This window comes from Euleptes europaea, chromosome 6, assembly GCF_029931775.1.
Source record: "Euleptes europaea isolate rEulEur1 chromosome 6, rEulEur1.hap1, whole genome shotgun sequence".
NCBI lineage: Eukaryota > Metazoa > Chordata > Lepidosauria > Squamata > Sphaerodactylidae > Euleptes > Euleptes europaea.
Genome location: NC_079317.1, coordinates 25009452 through 25033987, shown reverse-complemented (window position 1 = coordinate 25033987; position 24536 = coordinate 25009452). Strand labels below are relative to the sequence as shown.

General features: G+C 43.7%; 1 protein-coding gene across 1 annotated transcript in view; it reads left to right on the top strand.

Annotated features, from left to right (window-relative positions):
- The window catches only part of RIN3 (Ras and Rab interactor 3), a 91425-nt gene that overhangs the window by 44829 nt on the left and 22060 nt on the right, over positions 1-24536 (top strand). The window contains exons 4-6 of the mRNA XM_056851834.1: positions 7458-7530; positions 14844-14935; positions 22913-24382. Of these exons, the coding sequence (XP_056707812.1) occupies positions 7458-7530; positions 14844-14935; positions 22913-24382 (1635 nt within the window). The remainder of the gene's footprint in view (positions 1-7457; positions 7531-14843; positions 14936-22912; positions 24383-24536) is intronic.

Below are 24536 nucleotides of genomic sequence, written 5' to 3'. Positions count from 1 at the left end.
TCAGTTTAAGTTAGACAGGACTATTTTCTACTGACTTATATAAATAACCACAGCTTACAAATATAATAGAAAAATAACATTTTTCTAATATGCTAGAATTAAATTAATTAAAATCTTACACATCCCACAGTCCCCCCTCATGATCAAAATCAAAATTATTTTGAATCTTGATTATTTTATTATATTAACTTGCAATTTTAAAACAATAATGTAGACACAATGTTTCCCTAGCCACTTTTTTTTAACCCAAAGGACCAAATAATACATTAAAATGGCTTTTTAAAAGAGTTTTAAACATTTACTTTTGTTCTTTAGCTAGCAATTGTGCTTTGGTTTTCAAGTTTTCAATTATAAGTTTTGTTGATTTTTGAATAAAAATTAAGTTCGCCTGCAGGTTTGACCAACCACTTTGAGCTTCTTGCGCATGGACTTTTTTTCTAGTTGCAGTGGCTTTGGCTGCCACGACGTCATCTACTGCCCTTTTGATCTCGGCCTCACACGGTGGTAGCACTTTTTTGCATTTGGATTAATGGACCCAGCCTTTCTTTTTATTTACCTTCACTGCGACATCATATCACAGGATGTTGATTTTGCTGTAGTCACTTTTGCCATTTCATTAGCTCTGCAATTTCCTTTGGCCTCCTTGGTATGTCCAGTTTGATGTTATTGTCACCTGTAACTAAATATTGTCCAAAACCTGCTGCTTTAAATAAGGCCTGGTTTAATGCATATAATTTGGCTGCTTGTGCTGAAAATGACGCTGGTAATGGCTTTGTTTCAAGCACTTTGCACTCAGTCACCAGGCTGTATCCACTTTGCCTTTTTCCACTTACCACTCGAGAAGATCCATCAATCCAAATTTCGAGATCTGCGTTGTGGATAGGCTCATTTACCCGTGCCATGGTGCACATATTTACAGTCTGTAGACAGTCAGTTGTTATAGGCAGCAGACTAGCAGGATTTTTGTAAGCCACTTGGCTCCTTTCCGTTGTAACAAAATAGTCACTGCATGAGGGCAAAACACTCTGATTGGATGTTCAATAGTTAATTTTTTTGCTTCCTTCACAGCCAGGGCAGTTGCAGCTACTGCCCTCAAGCATGGAGGCCACTCTTGTGCCACTGGATCCAGCTGTTTTGATAAATAAGCTACAGGTTTTTCAGTTAGTCCACAAGTTTGTGTAAGGACCCCCGCCATGCAACCCTCTTTTTGCAGGTCAGGGATACCCAGAGCTGGTGCTGTCATCAAAGCTTGCTTCAGCTCTTTTTACTTATGTGCATTTTTAGGATTCCACTACAATACTTCTGGTTCCTCATCATGGCATATTTTTATAAAGTTTTTGGTTAGTTTACTATACTCTTTTATCCACTCATGACAAAATTTCAATATTTCCAAGAAGGACCTTAGCTGTTTCTTAGTTTGAGGGAGTGGCATGCGATAAATAGTCTTCCCTGTGTTATTTTGTGTCCCAAATAAATTACTTCCCTTTGGGCTACTTGGAGTTTTTCTTTTGAGACCCTATATTTTTTCTGTCTTAAGAAATTTAGCAATGAGATCGCTCCCTCTAACACCAGCTTCCCTGTTTTTGCAGAGATTATTTGGATTCTTTCACCCCAGGAGAAACAGGTCCTTAGAGTTGGCATCCAGTGGAATGCTAAAAAGGCATTTTTCAAATTTGTCACACTAAACCATACATGGTGTCCTGATGGGGTGTACAGGAAAGTGTGAGGATCTGACACCATTGGATGCCCATGTTGAACAATTTCATTAATTTCCTTTAAATCTTCAACTAATTTCCATCCTCTTCTCTTTCCTTTTCTACCTGGCTTTGGCAATGCCAGAATAGGGTGGTTGTCTCCCATTTGTCAGCAACTGCTGTACTACTGGTAATTTTAACTGGCATTTACGCTGCCAGTCAAAGGTTACCTGTATGGGTGAAATGTTCAACTGGCCTGCATTGTCATCTTGCACTTACAGCATTCGTTTACAAATAATATATATACTTTTTTTTAAAAAAAAATTAATGATGCCACTTTTATGTTATAACAACATAAAAACAGAAAAACATAAAATAAAAAGACACTGTCCTTCAGTGTTACTCCTTTGAAGATGCCGGCCACAGCCGCTGGCGAAACGTCAGGAAAGAAAATTTTAAGACCACGGTTACACAGCCCTGATAACTTATGAGAACCAATGAACTTTGACCGTGAAAGCTTTCAATAATACCCTGGCTTTAATTTGACTGTGTTTTAAAACACTTAATATATTAACATGATTTCTCCGTCCCTGGAGAAAACAGGCACCTAGCATCACCAATATCCATCTCATTGAATAACCATAACTATCCTCTCTCTTTATAAACCCTTCTGCTTTCCTCTCTTAAAGTTTTTCCCAACCATACATAACACCTTTCTTCAGCCCTCTTAAGCCACAACACTTGCCCCTTCACAACACACTTAAAACATGCTCTAACTTTCTCATAACTTACTTATTCCCTCATATTAATACACATTGCCTTTCCACCTTGTAAGCATTTCCAGTCTATTATTTTTTTTTTCTTATAAAGTTTGATACAGTTCACAAGACTCTGCTTTCCAAATTCCAAACACTCTGACTTGGCCCCTCCTCCTGCGTTCAGCAAGAGGGCTGGTTCAGTCAGAGTTAACTTAAAATTCCTTTATTATTTTTTTAAATTTTGTTTCACATTTTAAACTTCAGAGAAAGAAAGGATCTTCTGTTAACAAAACAGTATTTCTGCCTTGATTTACGACCAGTCTGAGAGAGAAAGAACAGAAACACTTTGAAGCGGAGAAAGGAGGGGCATGGGGGATTTTTTCTCTTCCAGTCTCTTCCTCAGAAAGAAGACAACCAGATTACTTTTCTCCCAGCAAAGAACAGATTTTCAACAGAAAACAACAACAACACACACAACAAAACCAGACTACTTAAACAATTTGATTTCCTTTCGGCAACACAGTTTGAAGGGAGGAGGGAAATTCCTTTTGGCTGACGCCGTCCAGTATCCCAGGCTGGCCCCATAAAAAAATAAACACGTTAACATTTGTCAAATAATTACATAACCCTTTATAAAATACTTCACAGAAAGAGAGGACATATAAGAGAGGACAAATCACGCTGGACAAGACAAAAGACAAAGCTACGTTCCCTTTTCTAGGCATTTACCTCTTCCAATGCCCTGGAGGCAACTGGAAAAATTCCGGATCAGCACAGGATTTCACAATCCCTGCTCTTGCTTTTCACACTGACAATAAAATACCATTGGCTGAACCCTCTGTTACAGCCCCCGTTACCATTCCAACTCAGTGGCGTCCCACTGAGCCCCTTATCCATGGTGGCGTTGCTTCTGCCTTCTCCTCTTAGAAGGGCTTACCTCTAAGATCTGCCCCACCATTAAGGTCCCGTAATTCCTTTCCGCGGTTCCTTACCTCCAGCCCGTTGCTTCTCCTGGGTCGGTTTAAAAGTGGGACTCTGCAATTGCACTCACCCCCAGATGCTGTGTCTGCCAAGCTTGAGGACCAGCGAAATCGCCGGGTGCACCTGTCCTACAAAACTTCGACACCCGTCATCTGTGAGCAGTTGACAACCAGATGTCCCATTGGGGTGCCAGAAATCTGTTGGATGTAAATATACACTCTCCTCTGTGACCAGATTTATTATCACAAAGTAGAGACGACGCCAGGTTTAAGAAGCAAAGGGAGAAAAAAGCTTTTTTTATTTTGCCAGGCAAAAGAGGAAGACATTTCAGCCCTTTTCGGGTTCAAAAGTGAAAGTCTCCTAACAGACTCCGCCTAGTTCTCATATTTATACTTTTCCAGAGTTCTTTGTTCTAAGAGGATTTGAATATCTCCTCCTCTCAAATCCACCCTAACTCTGATCTCATTTTGTGGTCACATGTATATGATCTCATCTGTTATTTGGTGATATCCTGTACCAGATACGAAAGATCACCTGCTTTGTTCAGTTTAAGTTAGACAGGACTATTTTCTACTGACTTATATAAATAACCACAGCTTACAAATATAATAGAAAAATAACATTTTTCTAATATGCTAGAATTAAATTAATTAAAATCTTACACATCCCACATGCCAGTCATTTTCTACTAATGGTTAAGCTAATATCAGGGAAAGGGCAAGCCTTTTTAAAATCACAGCCCCTCCTCTAATTAATCAATAATTGATTGAAAGGGCTTTCCATGAGTGGAGCAGGATTTTCTTGCCTCCCCCTACCTCCTGCTTCAGCCAAAGATGGCCCTGCAAATGGTCCTCTTGGGGGGCAGGGCCCCCCTCCCAGGACAGCATGACAGAGAGTTGGTGGTCTGCAGCAAAAGAAAGGAATGGACAAAAATGTGCCCCTCCTTAAGATTGCCAGGTCCCTCTTCGCCAGAGGCGAGAAGTTTTTGGGGCAGAGCCTGAGGAGGGTGGGGTTTGGGGAGGGGAGGGAATACAATGCCATAAAGTCCAATTGCCAAAGCGGCCATTTTCTTCAGGGGAACTGATCACTATTGGCTGGAGATCCGTTGTAATAGCAGGAGATCCCCAGCTAGTACCTGGAGGTTGGGAACCCTACCCCTTCTATTTGTGGAAATCCAAGCCACAAATTCAAATGAACACACATATATTGGGGCAGAGCTTGTCCCCATGATCCAGTGCCTCTGGGCTTCTATGTTCGACTTCTGCTTGTCTGAAAAGGGCTGAAATGTCTCCCTATTAATATTAATTTATATTAATTAATTTAATATTAATTACTGGAAATTACTGGAACATTACTGGCCTTAGAAATGTAAAATGTACTTCTAGCTGAATGTGTGAAAAATGTTCTTAGCAGGGATATCAGTGTAGCTGCTTTTAAATCACTCCGGGGGGCTTTTTTGTTTTGAAGCTCCCACTGTGCTCATGAAAAGGTGACATTTAAAATGCGAATAAATTAACATAAAGGAGAGGAGGGGAATTGAAATAATGCATCAAACCCTAGTGAGGACTTAAATGAATGGACATAAGTGGAAATTGTTCTGATTGTGGAAGGGAGAAGTCCAGGTAGTTTAGCTTATTAATACTTCTTAACAGAGACTTAATTAGATTCATTTTTCTTTTAAAACTCAAGTACAAAAATATCCACTACCAAATGGGAAAGATAAATTGGCATCATCAGTTGTGAATAATATGGTGTGTTTAGTTTGGTTTCTTCTCCTGAGTTCCAGAGAGAAAATGCAGAATATTGTTTTTCCTGATGGTTGGTTTGAATTTTTAACTGTTTACTTCTCTCTGAATCAGTCTTTTTCTCTCTCAAATGCCACTATATAATGGGTGTAGTTGGCTGGAGCCACCCTATTCCAGTTTGTTATGCTCTTGCTTTGCTTCAGGCAGGCATGCAGCAGTTGTTCCCCATAACAGGGGAGTCTGAGCTCGCCACGAACTGTAGAGCCAAGTTTTATCCTGACTCTGCTCACCTACAGAAAGAGCAGTTTCATGTATTTGTATTAATGTACTGTTGGCTTTGTTTGTGAAACCACTGTACGTACATGGCTGTGCACAGGTTTCCCAATAGTGCTTCCAGCTCTGGGCTGGGAAATACCTGGAGATTTTGAGGGTGGAGGCTGAGGAGGGCGGGGTTTGGGGAGGGGGAGGGACTTCAATGGGGTATAATGCCAGCATAGAGTCCACCTTCCAAGGCGGCCATTTTTTTCAGGTGAACTGATTTCTCTCACCTGGAGATCAGTTGTAATAGCAGGAGATCTTTCGCTACCACCTGGAGGTTGGCAACTCTATTTCTCAGTGAAATCAATAGTGGCTCCATGTGGTGGTTTGAGGAAGCAAAAAACAACATGGGCTGGGGGAGGCTGAGGCCAGTTCTACCCAGGTAGATGCAAGGAGAAAGGGGCATGTGCAAGGCAGAGAAATCCTGGAGCTGGGGAATTTGCTCCTTGGCTGGCCACGACGTAACAGCAGCATAGCTGAGCCGCTCCCTAAGGGGATATTTGCACTGTGGCCAGTATCAGAGTGGAGGTGTTATCCTTTTTTTAGGAACTATAATGCCAGCGTAGGAGTCACACCGCTGTCTAGGACCTTTACCCCCTTCCCAGGATTGCACTGTAAGTCTGGGAAGCACGAAATGTCTGATGCAAAGTCCTCTTTTCATCCACCAACAAACACAAGAGCTTTGTAATATGTGGCAAGATCTGGGTCCAGATTCCATGTATGTTGGGGAATGTGCAGGAGAAGAGAGGGACCGAAGGAGTATAGAAGTGAGTGGAGAGGGAACTGAAGACAAAGGGCTACAAATGGAACTGTATAAATAAGGAACTAGAAAATGTAAATTGTGATTCTAGATAAATATGGCTGAGGCTGCAAACATATTGCAAAGAACCTGTTGACTTCTTAATGAATGGCATGGAGAGTGTGGATGGAGTAAAACAAATAGCATATTTACAAATTATATCAAAGAGAAACAAAGGTATGTGACCATTCAGGATAGTCTGACCACTAGAGGTCTCAGTGGCACCCATTGAACTTGAAAAGGAAGAGGCTTGAACTATGCACGGGGTTTTATGGATCAGGACAAAACACTGCACAGATTGGTAGTCTGCATATAAAGTGTAACAGTCAACTTTTGTATACATTTATACTAATTCACACATGAGCGGCTGAGACTAATCTGGTGAACTGGATTTGTTTCCCTACTCCTGCACATGAAGCCAGCGGCAATGAACTGAGGCTGCCTCCAGAGACCAAGACAAGGAAGTTGAATTCATTCAGGGGTGTGTGTAGCTTTGGCCATTCATGCATGACTGTTTCCTCACAGTCACTCCGCCGACTACTTTGGGGCTTTGCTGGGTTTGCCAACAGTCAGAAGTTGCGTTGCTCTCCCTGCACATTTCGCTCCCGTTTTCTGGATTTGTGTTTAGCCAGCATCCAAAAAACACGGGGAAACATGTGGGGAGAGCGACGCAACCTCTGATGGTCGGAAAATGCAAGCATACGCAAAGCAAAGCCCCAAAGTAGTCGGTGGGGTGACTGTGAGAAAATAACCATGCATAAATGGCCACTGTTCCTTCCAGGTTTACAGCATTGTGCATTTTCTAAAATAATCTGCTATTATCCGGTGGGTTTTGTGCAACGCACAGTAGACTTTCCTTGATTACTAAGGATTCTTCCTTGAACCGTAGAAAACAGCAAAATGATCATTTTTATCAGCAAATGTCCTCTTGTTTTTAATTTTAATTTCCTGGCATATTGGAATTACAGGGGGGAAATCAAGAAGTACGTATTGTCACTTATTTCTTTTATTTTTGACAGGAGCAAGAAAAGAACTAATTATTTTTTGCAATTTCCCCCCAAAGTGAGCATACCAAAAATGACCAAGAGCCAAACCTCCTCCATAATTCCCCCCCCCCTTTCATGACAGCAGTTCCTGAAATACTTTCCTTGTTTCTCACCAGTAATCTATCTGGAAGGATCTCTTCTCGTGTTTGGAGACATCTTCAAACTGGTCGCGTTCTTCTGTGTCAGTAGGTAAGCTGAATGCATGTTTTTAGTAATGGTGCTGATTTAAATACAGTTGTAGAATGGGAGAAGCCATTGGTCAAGGCTATATGACTCTTAGATGAGAGAATGATAAACTGACTCCATTAACATGTTCAGTTATAAAGTGACATTAATGCTCCTTAATCCATAATTCACTGAGAATGATATTATTCTATGTCGGTGATGGGGTTCACTAAAGTAGATCGCAGGGTTTCTTTATAGCCCATTCTCACCAGTGAGTCATTCTAGGTATCTTTGCCCAAAGGCATTCCTCACAATAAACTTAAGCAGAAACAGCTTGTAGAGGAGATCAGTTCTGCACACTTACATAATTGCAGTTACTTGCATTAGTGCTTCTCTGTCCAGCTCTGTTCTGGTTTAGTAACCTAATCTGCCACATTACATTTCCAATGAATTCCGAATGCTCATTTTAGTACTGCCTGGTATATTTTTGATAACTCTTTTGGATTTAAAGTCAGAGGCATACCTCCGTTTATGAGTTTAAGTAATCTGCCCTTGAAGGACTCCATCCATCTCAACTTCTGTGAGAGTCAGATGAACACATGAAGCTGCCTTATACTGAATCAGACCCTTGGTCCATCGAAGTCAGTATTGTCTACTCAGACCAGCAGTGGCTCTCCAGGCAGAGGCCTTTCACATCACCTATTTGCCTAGTCCCTTTAACTGGAGATGCCAGGAACCTGGGACCTTCTGCATGCCAAGCAGATGCTCTACCACTGAGCCACTGCCCTGACTGGACACAGAGACCTAATGGGCAGCAGCTTCTCCGGCTGGGGAAATTTGCTGAATCTCTGCATTGGGACTGATTGAATCATCTCTCGTACAGCAGAATTACCTGTTCTCCAGCAGAGGTTGAGTAGAAAGAGGCAGGGATGGAGCATGCACCTGGCAGTCGACCGTGCAGGTGCATATTCTTGGCCATCAAGAGCTCTTAACCTATTTATTTCCCATGGTACACTAGCAGACTTCACAGGACTCACTAGGATCACACCTTCCAACATTTCTCAGATGAAAATAATGACACAGTTCTTCACTCCCCTCTTCTCATATCAGAGGACCCAGAGACTTCTTATCGCCATCACTACAGAGTGCTAAAGGCCCCATGCTACCTGCCAGCGTGGTGTAGTGGTTAAGAGCGGTGGTTTGGAGCAGTGGAGTCTGATCTGGAGAACTGGGTTTGATTCCCCACTCCTCCACATGAACAGCAGAGGCTAATCTGGTGAACTGGATTTGTTTTCCCACTCCTGCACATGAAGCCAGCTGGGTGACCTTGGGCTAGTCACAGTTGTTGTTGTTGTTGTTCTTCTTCTTCTTCTTCGCCTTACAGTAGCCTGTTGTCCACTGCAGCCTTGTCAGACATGCGGGAGAATGAGGTGCCCAAGGTGATAAAATGCACTTGAAAACGTAGACTTCAGCTTCAGAGTCTCCATCACATTAAAAAACTCTATCAATGTCAAAAAATGGGAAGAAAGATCCTACCTGTCTCTTTGCTGGTTGTGCTGGGATTTGTTTCTATGCAGGGAGTTTTAAACAAGGGAGGATTCAAAAACACTGGTCCTCCATGACAGGAGAGCTAGGTCATTTATGCATGGAAGTTTTACCTGAGGTTCGTTGCTTGCTGGACCCACACTTTCCTGTTGGGAATCTATTCATCAGCAGTCTCCAAGCTCAAATCAAGTCCCGCCCCTTGAAATGCTGCTTTGTAATTTGCTTACTTGTAGTGCTTATTGTGAGAGAAATCCCCCCCAACCCGCCACATTAAAAAATAGGGTTGCCAGGTCCCTCCTCTCCTGGTTTTTCCCAGTCTCCATCCCCTAATACTCCTTCCCCACTAATGCTCCTGGTTGCCAGCCCTACCTTGAGCTGATCACTGTCTCAGCCTATCCTCCTCACAGATTTAAAAATGGAAGTGAGAAGAACCCTTTTTATGATGCTCTAAGTTATTTGGAGGAAGAACAGGATAAAAATGCAATTGGGTGGACCCTCACCTACAGATTGAATGGGTAGCACCTAATTTTCCTTTCTGCTTGCTTCCATTGTAGCAAGAATTCTTATGAAGGCCCAGTTGCAGACATTTGGTTATGCACAGGGGGCAAATAATCTTGAATAGACCATTTCCCTGACAGTGAGGACAACTTTCTCTCTCTCCTTTGCCAGAATGTTTGAGGTCGCAGCAGCAACACAAGCCACTGCTTTCATTTTTGCAGCTGCCAAAGCTGGACAGAATCTGAATTGGGTGTCTTAATTCCCTTGTGATAGTAATGTCTTATAAAGTCTTCTTGTTGGGACTGGCAAAATAGTAGAACAATAAATATGTTGAGCAAATTAAGCAGCAGAGTGGTAACCCCCCAAAAAACAACAAAGCAAGAATGAGTTGTTTAACAATCAAAAAAAAGCTTGGGTGAACAGATATGGCTTCATTTGGTGCTGGAAGCTCATCAGGTCCAGCATCAGGTGAGCAGCTGGCTGCGGGAGGGCATTCCATGACTGGAGTGCCACTACTGAAAAGGCCCTGACTCTAGTAATGGCCTGCCTTGCCTCTGATAGCGGCAGCAAACAAAACAAGGGCTGTGATGTAGACCATGCTTGATGGACAGGAATACCTGGATGCTGGCAGTCCTTTGGATACCCTGGTCTATAAAGGTAATAGCCAACACCTTGAAGTTCACCCAGAAACTTACTGGTAGCACTACAACTGTGTTAAGAGTGACCAAATATGTTCTCTAAGATACACCAGTCAGCAATCTGCCTGCCTCATGTTTTACTGATGGCACTTTCCAAATGATCTTCAGAGGCGACAGCCGCAGCAGCCAGAGGCATTCCTTGGTCCTTTTGCTTCAGAATTCTCATTACAGATTTCCCAGCAGGGCAGTCAGATTTTAAAGATTGTCCATTACTCCAGAATGTAAAGAGATACCTTTTATTTCAAGGTCAAATGACAGAAGGATCTATGTGTGTTTGTCCTGCTGGCATGTAAAAGGGTTGAGGGTCTGTTTTTAACAGGGGAAAAATGGCGCTTGTGGCTATCTGGCACGCTTAATTCCAATACACTCAGCAAAAAGAGTTTATTTATAGATTTTAAAAGAAGTCCTACGAGTGATTATGTGTCTACTGAAATCAAACATTCTGACTGGCCCTGGGGAACTTGAGGTAACTAAAACTGCCTTTGAAGGAGAACATTGGCTTAAGAAAAGGATGTGAACATTTTTGGCTTATGTGAAGCAAAGCATTCTGTTAGCCATTCTGAGAACTGCCGAGGCAGGCAGTTTGCTTCAACCCTCATGCCAATCATGTGAAAGAATTACTTCCTACGGCGCAGAGAAGCTGCAGCCAAATCCCCTGAAACCTGGAATGCTAACTGAAACATGCTGGTTCCACGCTGGCCTGCTAAAAGCTTTTTTTGCTGGGGATGAAGAGAAACAGCCAGCCTACACTATTGGCCCTCAGAACACTTTGGTGTTACATCTTTCTTGCAAATAGTCTAGCCTAGCACGTGGTCCCCACCTCCTGAGGACACATAAATGCATGTACCAGGCCTCCCATGATCCCATTTCTCCCCTTCCATCTGCCACTGTTGTGGAAGAATCACTGTTCCAGAGATCGGCCCTAATATTGAAAATGTTTGCTGAGACTCAGGAGATCTAGCTCAGATTAAGAACTGGAATTGACGAGGCTCACAGTTACTGGTTTTATTTGCATCCTGGCCTTACTCTAAAGAGCTCAGGATGGTGCAGTGTGTGTGTGTGTGTTTCATTTGATCCTTGTGAGGTAGCTAAAACAACACAGTGGCCCCTTTCAAATTGCACTTATAATCCATTTGAGCAGCTGGTTCCTAACAGATTTTTTGTGTAATTTCAACACAACCATTTTAGCTCCCGGCTGCTAACGGATTTTTTTTAACCTTTTCAGACAAAGCCGCTGATGTCCTCTTGGTAGGGTTCCCAGGTCCCTCTTCGCTACCAGTGGGAGGTTTTTGGGGTGGAGCCTGAGGAGGGTGGGGTTTGGGAAGGGGAGGGACTTCAATGCGATAGAGTCCAATTGCCAAACCAGCCATTTTCTCCAGGTGAACAGATATCTATCGGCTGGAGATCAGTTGTAATAGCAGGAGATTTCCAGCTATTACCTGGAGGTTGGCAACCCTACCTGTTGGCATCCTGGGGACACAGCCATTTTTTATGAAAACCGCTTTCTTCCCTTTTCAATTCTTCCTGGTGCTTCTGAATCACTGCAGTCTGTTGTTTAACATGTCTGGAGCGCTTCTGAAAGGATAGCGCTTTTTCACGCCTTTTTTTGCGGTGCATTCTTTTTTTGGGGGCTTTTAAATTTTTTTCTAAGATTAATGCTATAGCACCATAGCGCTAGACCACCATAGCAATCCAATGCATCTGAATGCTGGTGATACAGCAATTAAAAGAACGTGCTGCAAAAAATGGGCGGGGGGAGCTTGGCACGGTTTGAAATGGACAGAGCGCTTCAAGGCACTTTAGAGACTGCTCATAGATGGATTGAAATGAGCTGTATAAAATGCCTGTCCCTGTATCACTTTACTAGGAATAGGGCCAACAACAGATAACATCCGAGTTTAGAACAGTAATCCGAAAGGGGCCAGTGCCTTATGTCACCTTAAACAATGTTGATCAACTTTACTAAGCTGAAGCATGCTTCTTCAAATGCACAATATGTTAAACTCAGTTGGCTTTCAGCATCCTCTTCTTGTGAGGTAGGTGCAGCTTAGAATATGTGATGAGCATATGGCCACCCAGCTTGCTCCATGACTGAACAGGAATTCATATTCAGGTCACCCCCTGTTCCAATATTCCATTTACTACATCTCAAATAAAGATGACCTTAACTATGTTTAACATCAGGGCACACACTTCCTTCAAAGCATATTTCACTGAAATCATTGCGACTACTGGGGCACCTTGTCTTTCCAGTTATCTGTCAACAGTGCCATGATGGCAACATTCAGGAACCAGGGACAAACCATTCCAGTCTTTCAGAACACATTGTTGTTGACCTGAAAGTCGCCATAAAGTAACTTCAACGGGATCCTCCAAGGAGAAAATGTTGATTTAGAACTTGGAAGGGGTTAATTTTATTAATTTGGGCTTAAACATATTAGACATTATGCTTAGAAGAAGAAGAAGAAGAAGAAGAAGAAGAAGAGTTGGTTTTTATACCCCAACTTTCTCTACCTTAAGGAATCTCAAACCGACTTACAATCACCTTCCCTTCCCCTCACCACAACTAGGGTTGCCTACCTCCAGGTACTTTGTGCCGCATTCTTGCATATTTCAAACGTTTGATACGTGGATTTGCAATTTGTGGTCCAATTGAGACTGTTCATTGTTTGAGGCTCACAAGCCCCTTGCCAGTGGACTTCTCCGTCCTCCCTTGTGGACTGCTATTGTTTTGTGTTGTTGTTTTGTGTGTTTTTTGCTTATGTTGTTGAAAAAACTTTTGTTTGCACATTCATATTACTGTTACAATGTTTGTATTGTCGTATAATTGTTGAAATAGACAAATTGTTGTTCATTGAATTCTATTGAGTATATTTTGGCTTAGTACTGGTTCTTCTTAGCAACTAACTTAGCAGTACTGGTGATATTTCATAACTACCTCCAGGTACTAGCTGGAGATCTCCTGCTATTACAACTGATCTCCAGCCGATAGAGATCAGTTCACCTGGAGAAAATGGCTGCTTTGGCAATTGGACTCTATGGCATTGAAGTCCCTCCCCTCCCCAAACCCCACCCTCCTCAGGCTTCATCCCCAGAAATCTCCAGGTATTTTCCAACCTGGAGCTGGCAATCCTCCCCACAACAGACACCTTGTAAGGTAGGTGGGGCTGAGAGAGTTCAGAGAGAAGTGTGACTGGCCCAAGGTCACCCAGCAGGCTTCATGTGGAGGAGTGGGGGAACAAATCCAGTTCACCAGATTAGAGTCCATTGCTCTTGACCACTACACCACACTGGCTCTACAGATGTTAAATTGTTAAGACAGACTAGGTAGTCTGTGTAATTATCAACATCACAAGTGTTTTGAGTCGTCACGCTGCTTATCCTGTATACTTATTATTTCAGGGAATGTCACACTCTTCACAATTTCCCCCCTCTGCTGTGCATCTGTTTCTACTGGCTGAGTGCAGCGTTTCATCTGTTTGATACAGTGGGCTCTGGTCCATGAAAGCTTCAGTAAATCTGTCTTTAACATACCACAATGTTCTTATCTTTTTCTTTCCCTGTTGGGAAATTCTAGGGAGGCAGTTCTGAAGCTTGGAGAGAGGCCGGCCAACTATCTGGAGAGAGAAATAAATGCCTTGTCCCTTTAATAGAGGTTTCATGTGTGGAAATGGGCAGCTGAAGCTTTTCATGGCATGAAGGAAAGCAATATAAAATGGTATATAATATCCCATTAAAGGCAAAGGTAGTCCCCTGTGCAAGCACCGGGTCATTCCTGACCCATGGGGTGACGTTACATCCCTACATTTACTAGGCAGACTATATTTACAGGGTGGTTTGCCATTGCTTTCCCCAGTCTTTACCCACAGCAAGCTGGGAACTCATTTTACTGTCCTCGGAAGGATGGAAGGCTGAGTCAACCTTGAGCCAGCTACTTGAACCCGACTTCTATCAGGATTGAACTCAGCTCATGAGCAGAGTTTTTGACTGCAGTTCTGCTGCTTATCACTCTGTGCCACAGGGCTCTCTTTAATATCCCATTAAACCTCTACTAAATGGACCGGACATGTTTTTCTTCAGACAGTTGGAAATCTACTTGGAAAGGAAGTGTTGATCAGGCAAAACAACGTAGAGGGAATGAGTTAATCCTCTCAATTTCCCAACGTCACAGCCCCAGTCTGAATTGGACCCCACAAAATGGCCTTTTAAGGTAAAAAAACAGGCTGCTTTAGTCACTCAGGGAGCGTAAGACAGTTTCAGCTGACTTTGGGGCTTTTTCAGTAGCAGCCCCAGCCTTTTGGAATGGATTGCATAGAGAACTGCAGGAAGAGTCAGCTTTGGCGAACTTCAGGGGGGAAAGAAATAAGACTGGATTATTTTTAAAGGCCTTTGGAAATTGAGCTGTGGCTGTGCTGATTGTTTGAATCTGTTGCCACTGCTTTTTAATGTTTGTGGTGCTATCTGTATCTCCAGTGTAATATGTAGTTTGGCCCTTAATATGAAGTGCTCTGTATAGGAAAGAAAGAAAAGTATGGAAAACAAACAGTACAATTATTTTCTGCCAAATCACATACTGCTGTATTTTTTTCCTCTCAGAGATTTGCTTCCCTTCACGCTAAGACTGCCTCAAGCAATATTGGAAGCAAGAAGTCTGACAGATCTGGAAGCCATCTCCAGTCTGGGGACTGGTAAGTTAGGTTAGGGAGCTTGTCTTGCAGAGCAACTTATTACCTCTGCAGCAGGTTTCTAATTTACTCATATTGCTTCCTGTAAGCATAAATGTGTTCCTGGCTGCCACTGGCAATCTGCCTCGTCCAAGTCCAAGACTGCTTCAGATTATGTAAAGGCAAAACTTCCACAGACCAGCGTGACGTTTATGCCTTTCCTTGTATTCTGCTACAGTGCTCTCCACAAGTATGAACCAGACTGCGAGAGGATATGAAGCAGAGTTCGAGAGCAATCCTAAGCAGTTGAGGATAAAATGGGGGGGGGCAGTGTAACAGGTCCTGAATGCCTCTTTTAAAATAGGATAGAAATAATAGAAATAATAGAATTTCAGCTTTCTGTGTACTGAAGTACTCTAACAATTTTGAAACCCCAGTCAGAGATTTTTGGGATGGAGCCTGAGGAGGGCTGGGTTTGGAGAGGGGAGGGACTTCAATGCTATAGAGTCCAGTTGCCAAAGCGGCCATTTTCTTCAGAGGAACTGATCTCTTGTCGCCTAAAGTTTAGTTGTAATAGCAGGAGATCTCCAGCCACCACCTGGAGATTGGCAACCCTAAGTCTCGGGTTCAGAGTTCATTTCTGGTATGATTGGGTGGTCACAGTCTGTAGCCCTTCCTCTATAATTTTGGGATCAATAAAACTATTTTACTATACATTATTGTTGTCAGGATTACTGAAATAACATCCACAAAGGTCTTCGAGCACTTGGAAATTCTTTCTCATTTGTGTAGACTGCCTTCCTTTTAAAAAAGATCAGGTTAAATACTGAAATCTTCTGGATTGTTTCTAGTTTCTTGAAGAATGTAATCAATTCAGAGAAGGTATGCAGGGATGGCAGGCGGTGCATCCAATTTTCCTTTTCCGAAAGGAAACATTTCATAACCTACAATGCCTACTTATTGTCAATTTCCACTTCCTCCAAAATCGTGCAGACTTTAGGAAGAGGAATTCCCCGATTTGAAACTAAACTAAACCAAGAATATATGCAGGGCCCTAAAATCCTGTTTCTATCTCTCTGTTTGTATTTGTGGTTATTCTGTTTTGTATTGACCCTTTCAAATATTGGGACTTGATACTGTGACTTGATTAAAAACAGAGATATAATATAATATAGAACAATATCTGAGTGTAGTATTCTGATAGGTATTCTGATAGTTCAGTTCTTTCAGATAACAAGCTTAATTACTGCTAGGTCTTTTATGCATGGGCACTTTGACTTACGTTCTCCACCAGTCTGACTCAGTTTTTCGTTGGGATTATGCATGAGTTTTCTGACCCTTAGAGATGACCTTGCACCCAGCCCGCACTATGCCCGGGTCTTCTCAGTCCTGTTGTAACACGATTCTTCGATCTCCCCTGAGATCAGCCCGGAACAGATTGTCCCCATTTCCATGCATAAGCCAAAGTGCGGGAGAGGGGAGCTGGTGTGTGTGTGTGATGTTTTTCTCACAGTAAGCACTACAGCCAATTACAAAGAAGCATTTTCAGGGCAGGGACTCAGATGCTTCCGGATTGCTCTTGATTCTGCAGTACTCTGGAAACCCCAGGACTTTCTCCAGGGCAAACAACATGCATAGCATTTTTAGGATTCAGAACAGAAAAGTGTGGGTCAAGAGAGCCTCAAACCCAGGTAAAACTCCCCAAGCATAAAAGATCCTAGACACCGTAAACAAGAGCTCAGAAAGGAGTTAACTCCTTCAATCTATTCCTTACCTCTGAGAACAAGTACTCACTTTCTAACCTTTATACATTTGTTATGCACTAGTGTGTGGGGTTCTGGCAAGACCTATCTTAGAAAATGGCAGAGTGCCCTAAGGCAGAGATGGGGAACGTCCAGCCCGGGGGCCGCATATGGCCCCCGAGGACATTTTCAGTGGCCCTCAGGAGCTCCAGGGCCCAACTGCAGAGGCGCAGCACAGCGTGGCCCTCCGCGAGGATGTTCCTGGGGCCGCAGCGCCCTTTGGACCTCCTCTCGTCGACTGTTGGTCGGCGAGGGGAAGGGGGAGGGACGCTTCCCCCAAGGCTGCCCCCTACAGTCGTGGCATGCAGGAACGCTGCGGCACACTGTAAGCCCCTCTTGCCACCTGCCAAGCGGCGGGGGTGGGGGGAGAGGCCGGTGGCTCCTGGAGGCGGAACATGCGCTGGAGCCAATCGGGCTTGGAGGGCCTTTTGTGGGCTCGGGGTGGGGGATGGGCGGGCGTGGAGGCTGGGGCCCGGTCACTCAGGGCTTCGTGTGCTGCCGTGTGTGTGTGTGTGTTGGGGGAGGCGGGGAGCCTGGGGCCCGGTTGCGTGGGACCTGCGGGTGTGGGGGGAAGGCTTTTCTCTCTTCCTCTTTTTCCGTCACTCTTTCTCCTTTCTCCCCCTCTCTCCCTCGTCTCTTTCTTTGTCTCCTTTTGTCCTTTTCTCCCCCTCCATTTCTCTGTTTTCCTTCCTTCCTCCCTTCCTTCCCTGAGGATCGGCTGCCCCTGGCGCCTCGTTTGCTTGGGGCCCACCGCTGGCTGCCCTCCCGCCTGGGAGGAGGGAGGATGAGGGGAGCAGGGGTGCCCTCCAGGCCTTCTCTGCGTGGCCTCCCCTGTGGTTGCCAACCTCCAGGTGGTGGCTGGAGACCTGGCAACCCTAGCCTCTCCCCCTCCCCGCGCCGGGAGATCTACTCTTGGTATGGCCCCCGAATGATGTTATAAATGAGCAAATGGCCCTTGGCAGGAAAAAGGTTCCCCACCCCTGCCCTAAGGCATGAAGTAAATGCCAATATGTGGCAATTCTTTTTTTCCATCCGTTTATCTTTCTCAGTAATAAGCCTTATCCTTCAAGAATCTGCAATTAAGATGTTACATCACTCAGTGGCATTTTTCTTCTGTTAGACTTGTGAGAATGTATAAGAATGTCCCCAGCAGTTGCTGTTACTGTGGTGAATCAAATATGAACTATAGCATGTGTGAGGGAGCTGCCTAAGGGAGCAAAGTTATTGGAGAATGGTTTCAATCATGATATCAAGAGGTCAAGAGTATATGGTTGCATCTTCTCAGGAACTGTATTTTAATAAAGATCTTTTCCCTTTTAAAGAACTTAGACTGTGGTCAAAAATCACATACAGGGTTCATGACTGCTCATTCCATGCATTGACCAGAAACTCTTGACTGGGCTACAGTCAGCTGGCCAAGAAGGAGGGTGTATAGAATCATCTGTGCCTCAAACCTTAGGTAGAAAAATGAAGGGCATCGCTTGAGTGATGATGGCTACTGAAAAAGGAGAGTGAGAAGTTCAGGGTAAGGGAGAAGAAGCCCTTTCCCACGCTCACAGTTTACTCCTCTGCCTGTTGGGCAAAAAGAGTGGGAAGAGGGGGATCATTTTACAGAGGCAGACTATGGTTTGCAGCAGTGTGCCGGATTTGGACATCATGACAGATTTCAGTTTCTGTGAGCCAGGAAGATGAGGAGGGTATAGGAGCAGGCAATGGTATGTCCTTGCTTTTTTGCACCGTAACTATAAGCTGAGGACACATAAAAAGGTGTTCTTGCTGGCTGCTCCAAAACGGAGAACTTAAGAGGTGCCCTGCTGTATTAGGCCAGAGGTCCATCTAGTCCAGAATCCTGTTTCACACAGTGGTCAATCAGTAGCCAATAAGTTACAGCATAGAGGCCAAGACCTTCCCCTGAGGTTGCCTCCTAGCACTGGTAGTTAGAGGTTTGCTGCCTCTGGATGTGAAGGTTATCTTTTGTCATCACGGTTGGAAGCCATTGATGAATGCATGAGGGATCACTCTCCCATGTGAACTCAAAAGACTTTTTGTTGTGCTCATTTCCCATGTTTTTCTTCCAGGTGATACTTGAATAGTTTTTTTAATAAGCAGTCAGAGCACGACATTTTGTTCTTCAGAAAATGTGCTCTTTGCTCCAGAGAGCGCATTGAATGCAATTTTAAATGTAATGGGAAAGGTGGTCAAATCACTGCCCTATTTTGTTATGTTGCTTAACAGGTCACAGTACAAATCCTTTGTAAGATCAAGCATATTCCTTTACCTATATATAAAAAAAATATCCAGGAACACATGAACCATGCCAAGCTACAACTTGTGGTGGAGGGTACTTCTGGAAGTACACTCTAAATTCACTGATATGTAGCTGTGGATACCTTTCAGGAATGTTTTCAACATATATCCTTAGCTAGTTCCTAAGCTAGATTTTAGTTCTCTTTACAGGCGATCCCAGCCAATTTCACATATGCACAATGCACTGTTCTAGTTGTGGCAGGGTCTGAAATCCCACAGTTTTGCCCCATGACAGAACTATGTTAAAATTGATGTGGAAAGGTTTCAGCGTGGGAATGATATGATGCAACCTATTTCTTATAGATATGAAGTTCTTTAAGTATGTAACAACTTCCTTTGACTTTGGCCCAGGATTGCTTCAGTCAAGTTTTTAAACATCTGTTTATGAAAGGGACTAGAAAATGTCTCCAATACATGTCTGCAATGTAGGATGCAAGTACTTCAACAGAAGTAAAATTAAATAATTTATTTTCTGCTATGACTCTCCAAGGACATTTCCTTTACATTAGTCTTTTGTTATGACATCTACCGTCTATATTTCTATCCACACTAAATTTACGGTGGAGGTTTCTCCGACCTAAACAGAATTCTGTTGAAGTATCACCTGAATGTAAATGTTTGTTTCTCTGTACTGTCCCAGCTGTTTTCCTGTATAGCTCCTTTCTTAGGTTTGATTTTTAAAACCCTAAAAAGACTGGGATAGGAGTAACTGAGGCCACCCCATCTCTTAAAATCTGTCAGTGGGGCACTGCTCATGAAATCTTCACAGATGGATGGCAGACTGATGTCCACTAGCAACGGAGGCTTGTCAGTGCTTGCCCCCAAACTTTGATATTCCCTCCCTGTGAAGGTCTTTTGGACACTTCATTTGCACATTGGGCTTTTGATGCTGAATCTGGAGCTCTCTGTGGTTTTAAAACACTGCTTTGATCATAATATATTTCTAATTGTTGTATATATCTATTATTGCATTGTTTCTCAATATTCTGTAAGTTTCTTTGACTTTAATATAGAAATAGTCAAGGTGTTTAATAGATAAAAACAATTGGCTTCTTCAGGTGGAAATAACTGATCGCTACACAATACAAAATTAAAGAGCCATTGAATTAAAAAATAGTAGCATGTTGCACTAGAATTCTGAGATCCATGTTTATATTCCTGTTCAACCAATAAAACAAAAGTCCAGTGGCACCTTAGTGAATAGCAGTTTGTTCCAGCTTAAGCTAGAAGGTGCCGCTGGACTTCTATCTTATTTTATTTTATTCTGCAGCAACAGACTAACAGTGCAATCCTAAGCAGAGTTACACTCTTCTGATGGACAGAGAAGAGTATAATGGCAGTGTAGCACATAAGGTTGCCAACCTCCAGGTAAAGGTCCCCTGTGCAAGCACCGAGTCATTCCTGACCCATGGAGTGACGTCACATCCTGACATTTGCTAGGCAGACTTTGTTTATGGGGTGGTTTGCCAGTGCCTTCCCCAGTCATCTTCCCTTTACCCCCAGCAAGCTGGGTCCTCATTTTACCGACCTCAGAAGGATGGAAGGCTGAGTCAACCTTGAGCCGGCTACCTGAAACTGACTCCCATCGAGATCGAACTCAGGTCGTGAGCAGAGCTTAGACTGCAGTACTGCAGCTTACCACTCTGCACCACAGGACTCTTCCAACCTCCAGGTACTAGTTGATAATCTCCTGCTATTACAACTGATCTCCAGCCAATAGAGATCAGTTCACCTGGAGAAAATGGCCACTTTGGCAATTGAACTCTATAGCATTGAAGCCCCTCCCCAAACCCCTGGCAACCCTAGTAGTGCAGCCTCCCCTCTGGAATTACTGTTCAACCAATGAACTTCATTGGGTGGCTTTAGGCCAATCACTCTCTCAGAGGAAGAGAGAACTCTCTATACCACCCTGTATTCCTTAGAGGAAGGTTCGGATTAAAATGTAATAATATATTAACTGGTAACTAAGGCTGTAACAGCCGAGAGAGTTGGTCATGTGTAGCCTATTTGCATATAGGGAGATGAGCTTTCCTGGATATCTGAGCAGTTGTGGGAGGCTGAATTGTCAACATACTGCATGACTGGAGGATGCAAACAAATTCCTCTTTTCTGGTTTCACTACGTATAGCTGCCTCTTCATGTGATTATTGCTACATTTATAAATTTAAACAGGATTTAGTTTTTGTTGCCTTGTCTAATCGGAAAGGATGTTATATACATTTTAGAAAATAATATACAAATAAGTACATAGATGGCCCAGGCTAACCTGATCTCGTCAGATCTCAGAAGCTAAGCAGGGTCAGCCCTGGTTAGTATTTGGATGGGAGACCACCAAGGAACACCAGGGTTGCTATGCAGAGGAAGGCACTGGCAAATCACCTCTGTTAGTCTCTTGCCATGAAAACCCCAAAAGGGGTTGCCATAAGTCAGCTGCGACTTGACGGCACTTTACACACACAAGTACATAGACCCGACTCTCCGGGTTTGGAATTTTGCTCCAACATTTCATACTTAATTTTTTTGGTAAGGCAAGCATTCAAGGTCTTCATGTACACAGCATGTGAGCACATGGATCCTTAACAATATATATGCAATGATTTACTTATTAGCTGATTAACTTTTATGGTCTGCCATTTCTTCCAATCAGGGATTTTCAAAGTGACATAAAAAACAACAAATTCCAAAATAGACATAACCCAAGAACAATCCAATATAAAATGGTAACGTTGCAAACTTAAACAGAGCTGCTTAGAAGGCTGTAAACCTATTTAGGATTTTCCAGTAAGGCAATGATTTGAGAGCCCATTGATCTCAACCCCTCTCTCTCACACACACACACATGGAAGAACCATAAGGCCAAAACTTCAGCCTCCATCAAAGACCCTCCTAAACAGCACTGCTTCCTGAAAGATGACAAAATGGTGCCCTTCTAACCTCCCTTCGGGTGTCAGTTAAAAATAGCCATGATAGGGCTATGGCTGATAATTAGGTTAAGACTCTTAGGCTAGTGGAGAACCACAAGGTATTTCTGGAAACATCTAAGTTGATGCTGTCCAATTCACACCAGGAATCTTACACGCCTACTGAACCAGTGTTTAGGTTTCCTGTACTGATTCAGTCCTGTTTTGCACCTGCTTCAAGCAGATAGTCTGCCTTTTAAAAATAAATATTTAAGGTGTTATATTTGTTTCTCCTTCACTTTACAAAAAACAAAACAATAAACCTCCACAAAAGCAAAATAAAACCCTTCTGAACTTTTTTTCCAAAGATGGACTCTTACTCTGAGGATTGTGAGAGGGAAAATTGATGATATTACAAATGCTAGCCAAGAGATACCTGCAAAAGCAGTTTTTCCTACGTACAGTGGAAGCTTGCAATACATCCCTCCCCAGAGAGCCAGTGTGGGGTATTGGTTAGGAGCAGTGGACTCTACTCTGGAGAACCACGTTTGACCCCCCACTCCTCCACATGAGCTAATCTGATGAACCAGATTGGTTTCCCCACTCCTACACGTGAAGCCAGCTGGGTGACCTTGGGCCAGTCAATGTTCTCTCCAAACTCTCTCAGCCCCATCTACCTCACAAGGTGTTTTTTGTGGGGAGAGGAAAGGAAGGAAATTGTAAGCTGGTTTGATTCTCCTTGAAAGGTAGAGAAAGTTAGCATATAAAAACCAACCCTTCTTCTTCTTTAAGACTTTAAAATGTAAATGTGAGTATTTTTTGGCAAACAGACTTAAAATCTTACATCCATTCCCCTCCCCTTAGTGTTCCGTCTGAGTAAAATGATAGAGGCTATTGATGGTTTTGTCATTTGTGAGCCGCCAAAATAACTGGGGTTAAAGCCCTGCTGTCTTCTTCCTTTTGGGACTCAGTCATTTTATTGATTTTGACAGGTTTCTGGGATTCCACTTTAAATCAGAAGCAAGGAAGAAGAAGGCTTTCTCACCCTGTGAAAGGTTCTGCTTTTGCCACCGCCCAGGCAACAAAAATTAAAAAACCCAACCAGTGTTTTGCAAGCAGCAGGAACAATTGTTCATGTGAAATTGAGCTGTCAGTCGGAAGTGACAGGCTGTGGTTTGTGAATCCTATTTTTATAGAAGAGAGAAGCAATCCATTTCCCCTGGATGTGCCTCCTCAAGAGAGCTGCAGGGAGACTCTTCCTTCGGCTCCTGACATTGTGACAACACCCATCAAAAGAACTCCCAGCCATCGCCCTCCGCCGCCACCTCCACCGCCACCACTGCCTCCGCCGCCACCACCACCACGTCCACATGCTCTGAAGCAACCTGTGAAGTCTCCTGCAACCAGTTCTGAAGGGGACCACTTTCATCTTCAGGACGAAAAGGACATGAAAACAGAGGTCAGTAAAGAAAAAGAAAATGATGGGGAAGGGTCCTTTTCTCCTAGGGGCCATTCATCCACAAAGAAAAGTGCCCCCCCTCCATTCATTCCACCAAGGAGGTGTGTGTCTGAAAGACCACTGGGGAAAAGTTGTGCTGATAAATCTGGGAAATGTACGGTGCCGGAAAAGGTACCAGCAGGAAAACAGAGCAATGGGACCAAAGAACATGTTAATAACATTCAGGATACTGAGGTCCCACAGGAGGCCACAGAGGAGGACCCCTCCCAGTGTCAAGAAGCCACACCTGATATGGGCACCAAGACACAGTCGGTTGAGCTGCAGAGGACCCCTTCAGAGAAGCCAGTGGGGCCGCCCATCCCTCCCCCAAGAACGAAGAGGCTCTCTAGGCAGACATCGTCGGCCAACTCTTGCCTTTCCAAACAAGCAAGCTTGGACGAGTCAGAAGGACCTGTGCAACAAAAAGACACGAGGCCAGTCAAGAAAACCTACTTGGATGCAAAAAGGAAATCAAGACCTGACTGTAGGCTTTTCAGTTTATCAGATCGCGAAGGCTCGCGTGACTCTCTGGACTGCCCAGTAAGCAACGCATCGGCTCCGACTTCTGCCTCTGAGCAAGACTCCTATTCCACTAGCAGCACAGAAGATGAGACAGAGCAGGTCACCAGGCCTTCAGTTAAGAAGACCCCTTCCTTGCTCCTAGGCCGGGCCAGGCACCGCCTGTCCATGGTCAGCTTGAGTAACGTCTTCACTGCTTTCCTGTCTGCTGACCGAAAGCTGCAGAAGAAGATTGTGGAGTTGGCCCAGGACAAGGACTCATACTTCGGCAATTTGGTGCAGGATTACAAAGTGTACAGTTTGGAGATGATGGCAAGGCAGAGCTCGAGCACGGAGATGCTGCAAGAGATCCGCTTAATGATGACACAACTGAAGAGCTACTTAATACAAAGCACAGAGCTGAAATCTCTGATGGACCAGACGGTTTACCTTGATGGCCAGCTAGGTAAGTGGTTCCGTTCTGCTCATCCTTGGAGCCTGTGGGTTCTCTGAGTTGCAAGACCAGGTGGAAACAAAAGAGAGGAGCAAGTTAATAAAATAATTAGGAGAAGCATAAAACTAAGTTACGATGAAGCCTGGTGGTTAAGAGATGGAGCGAT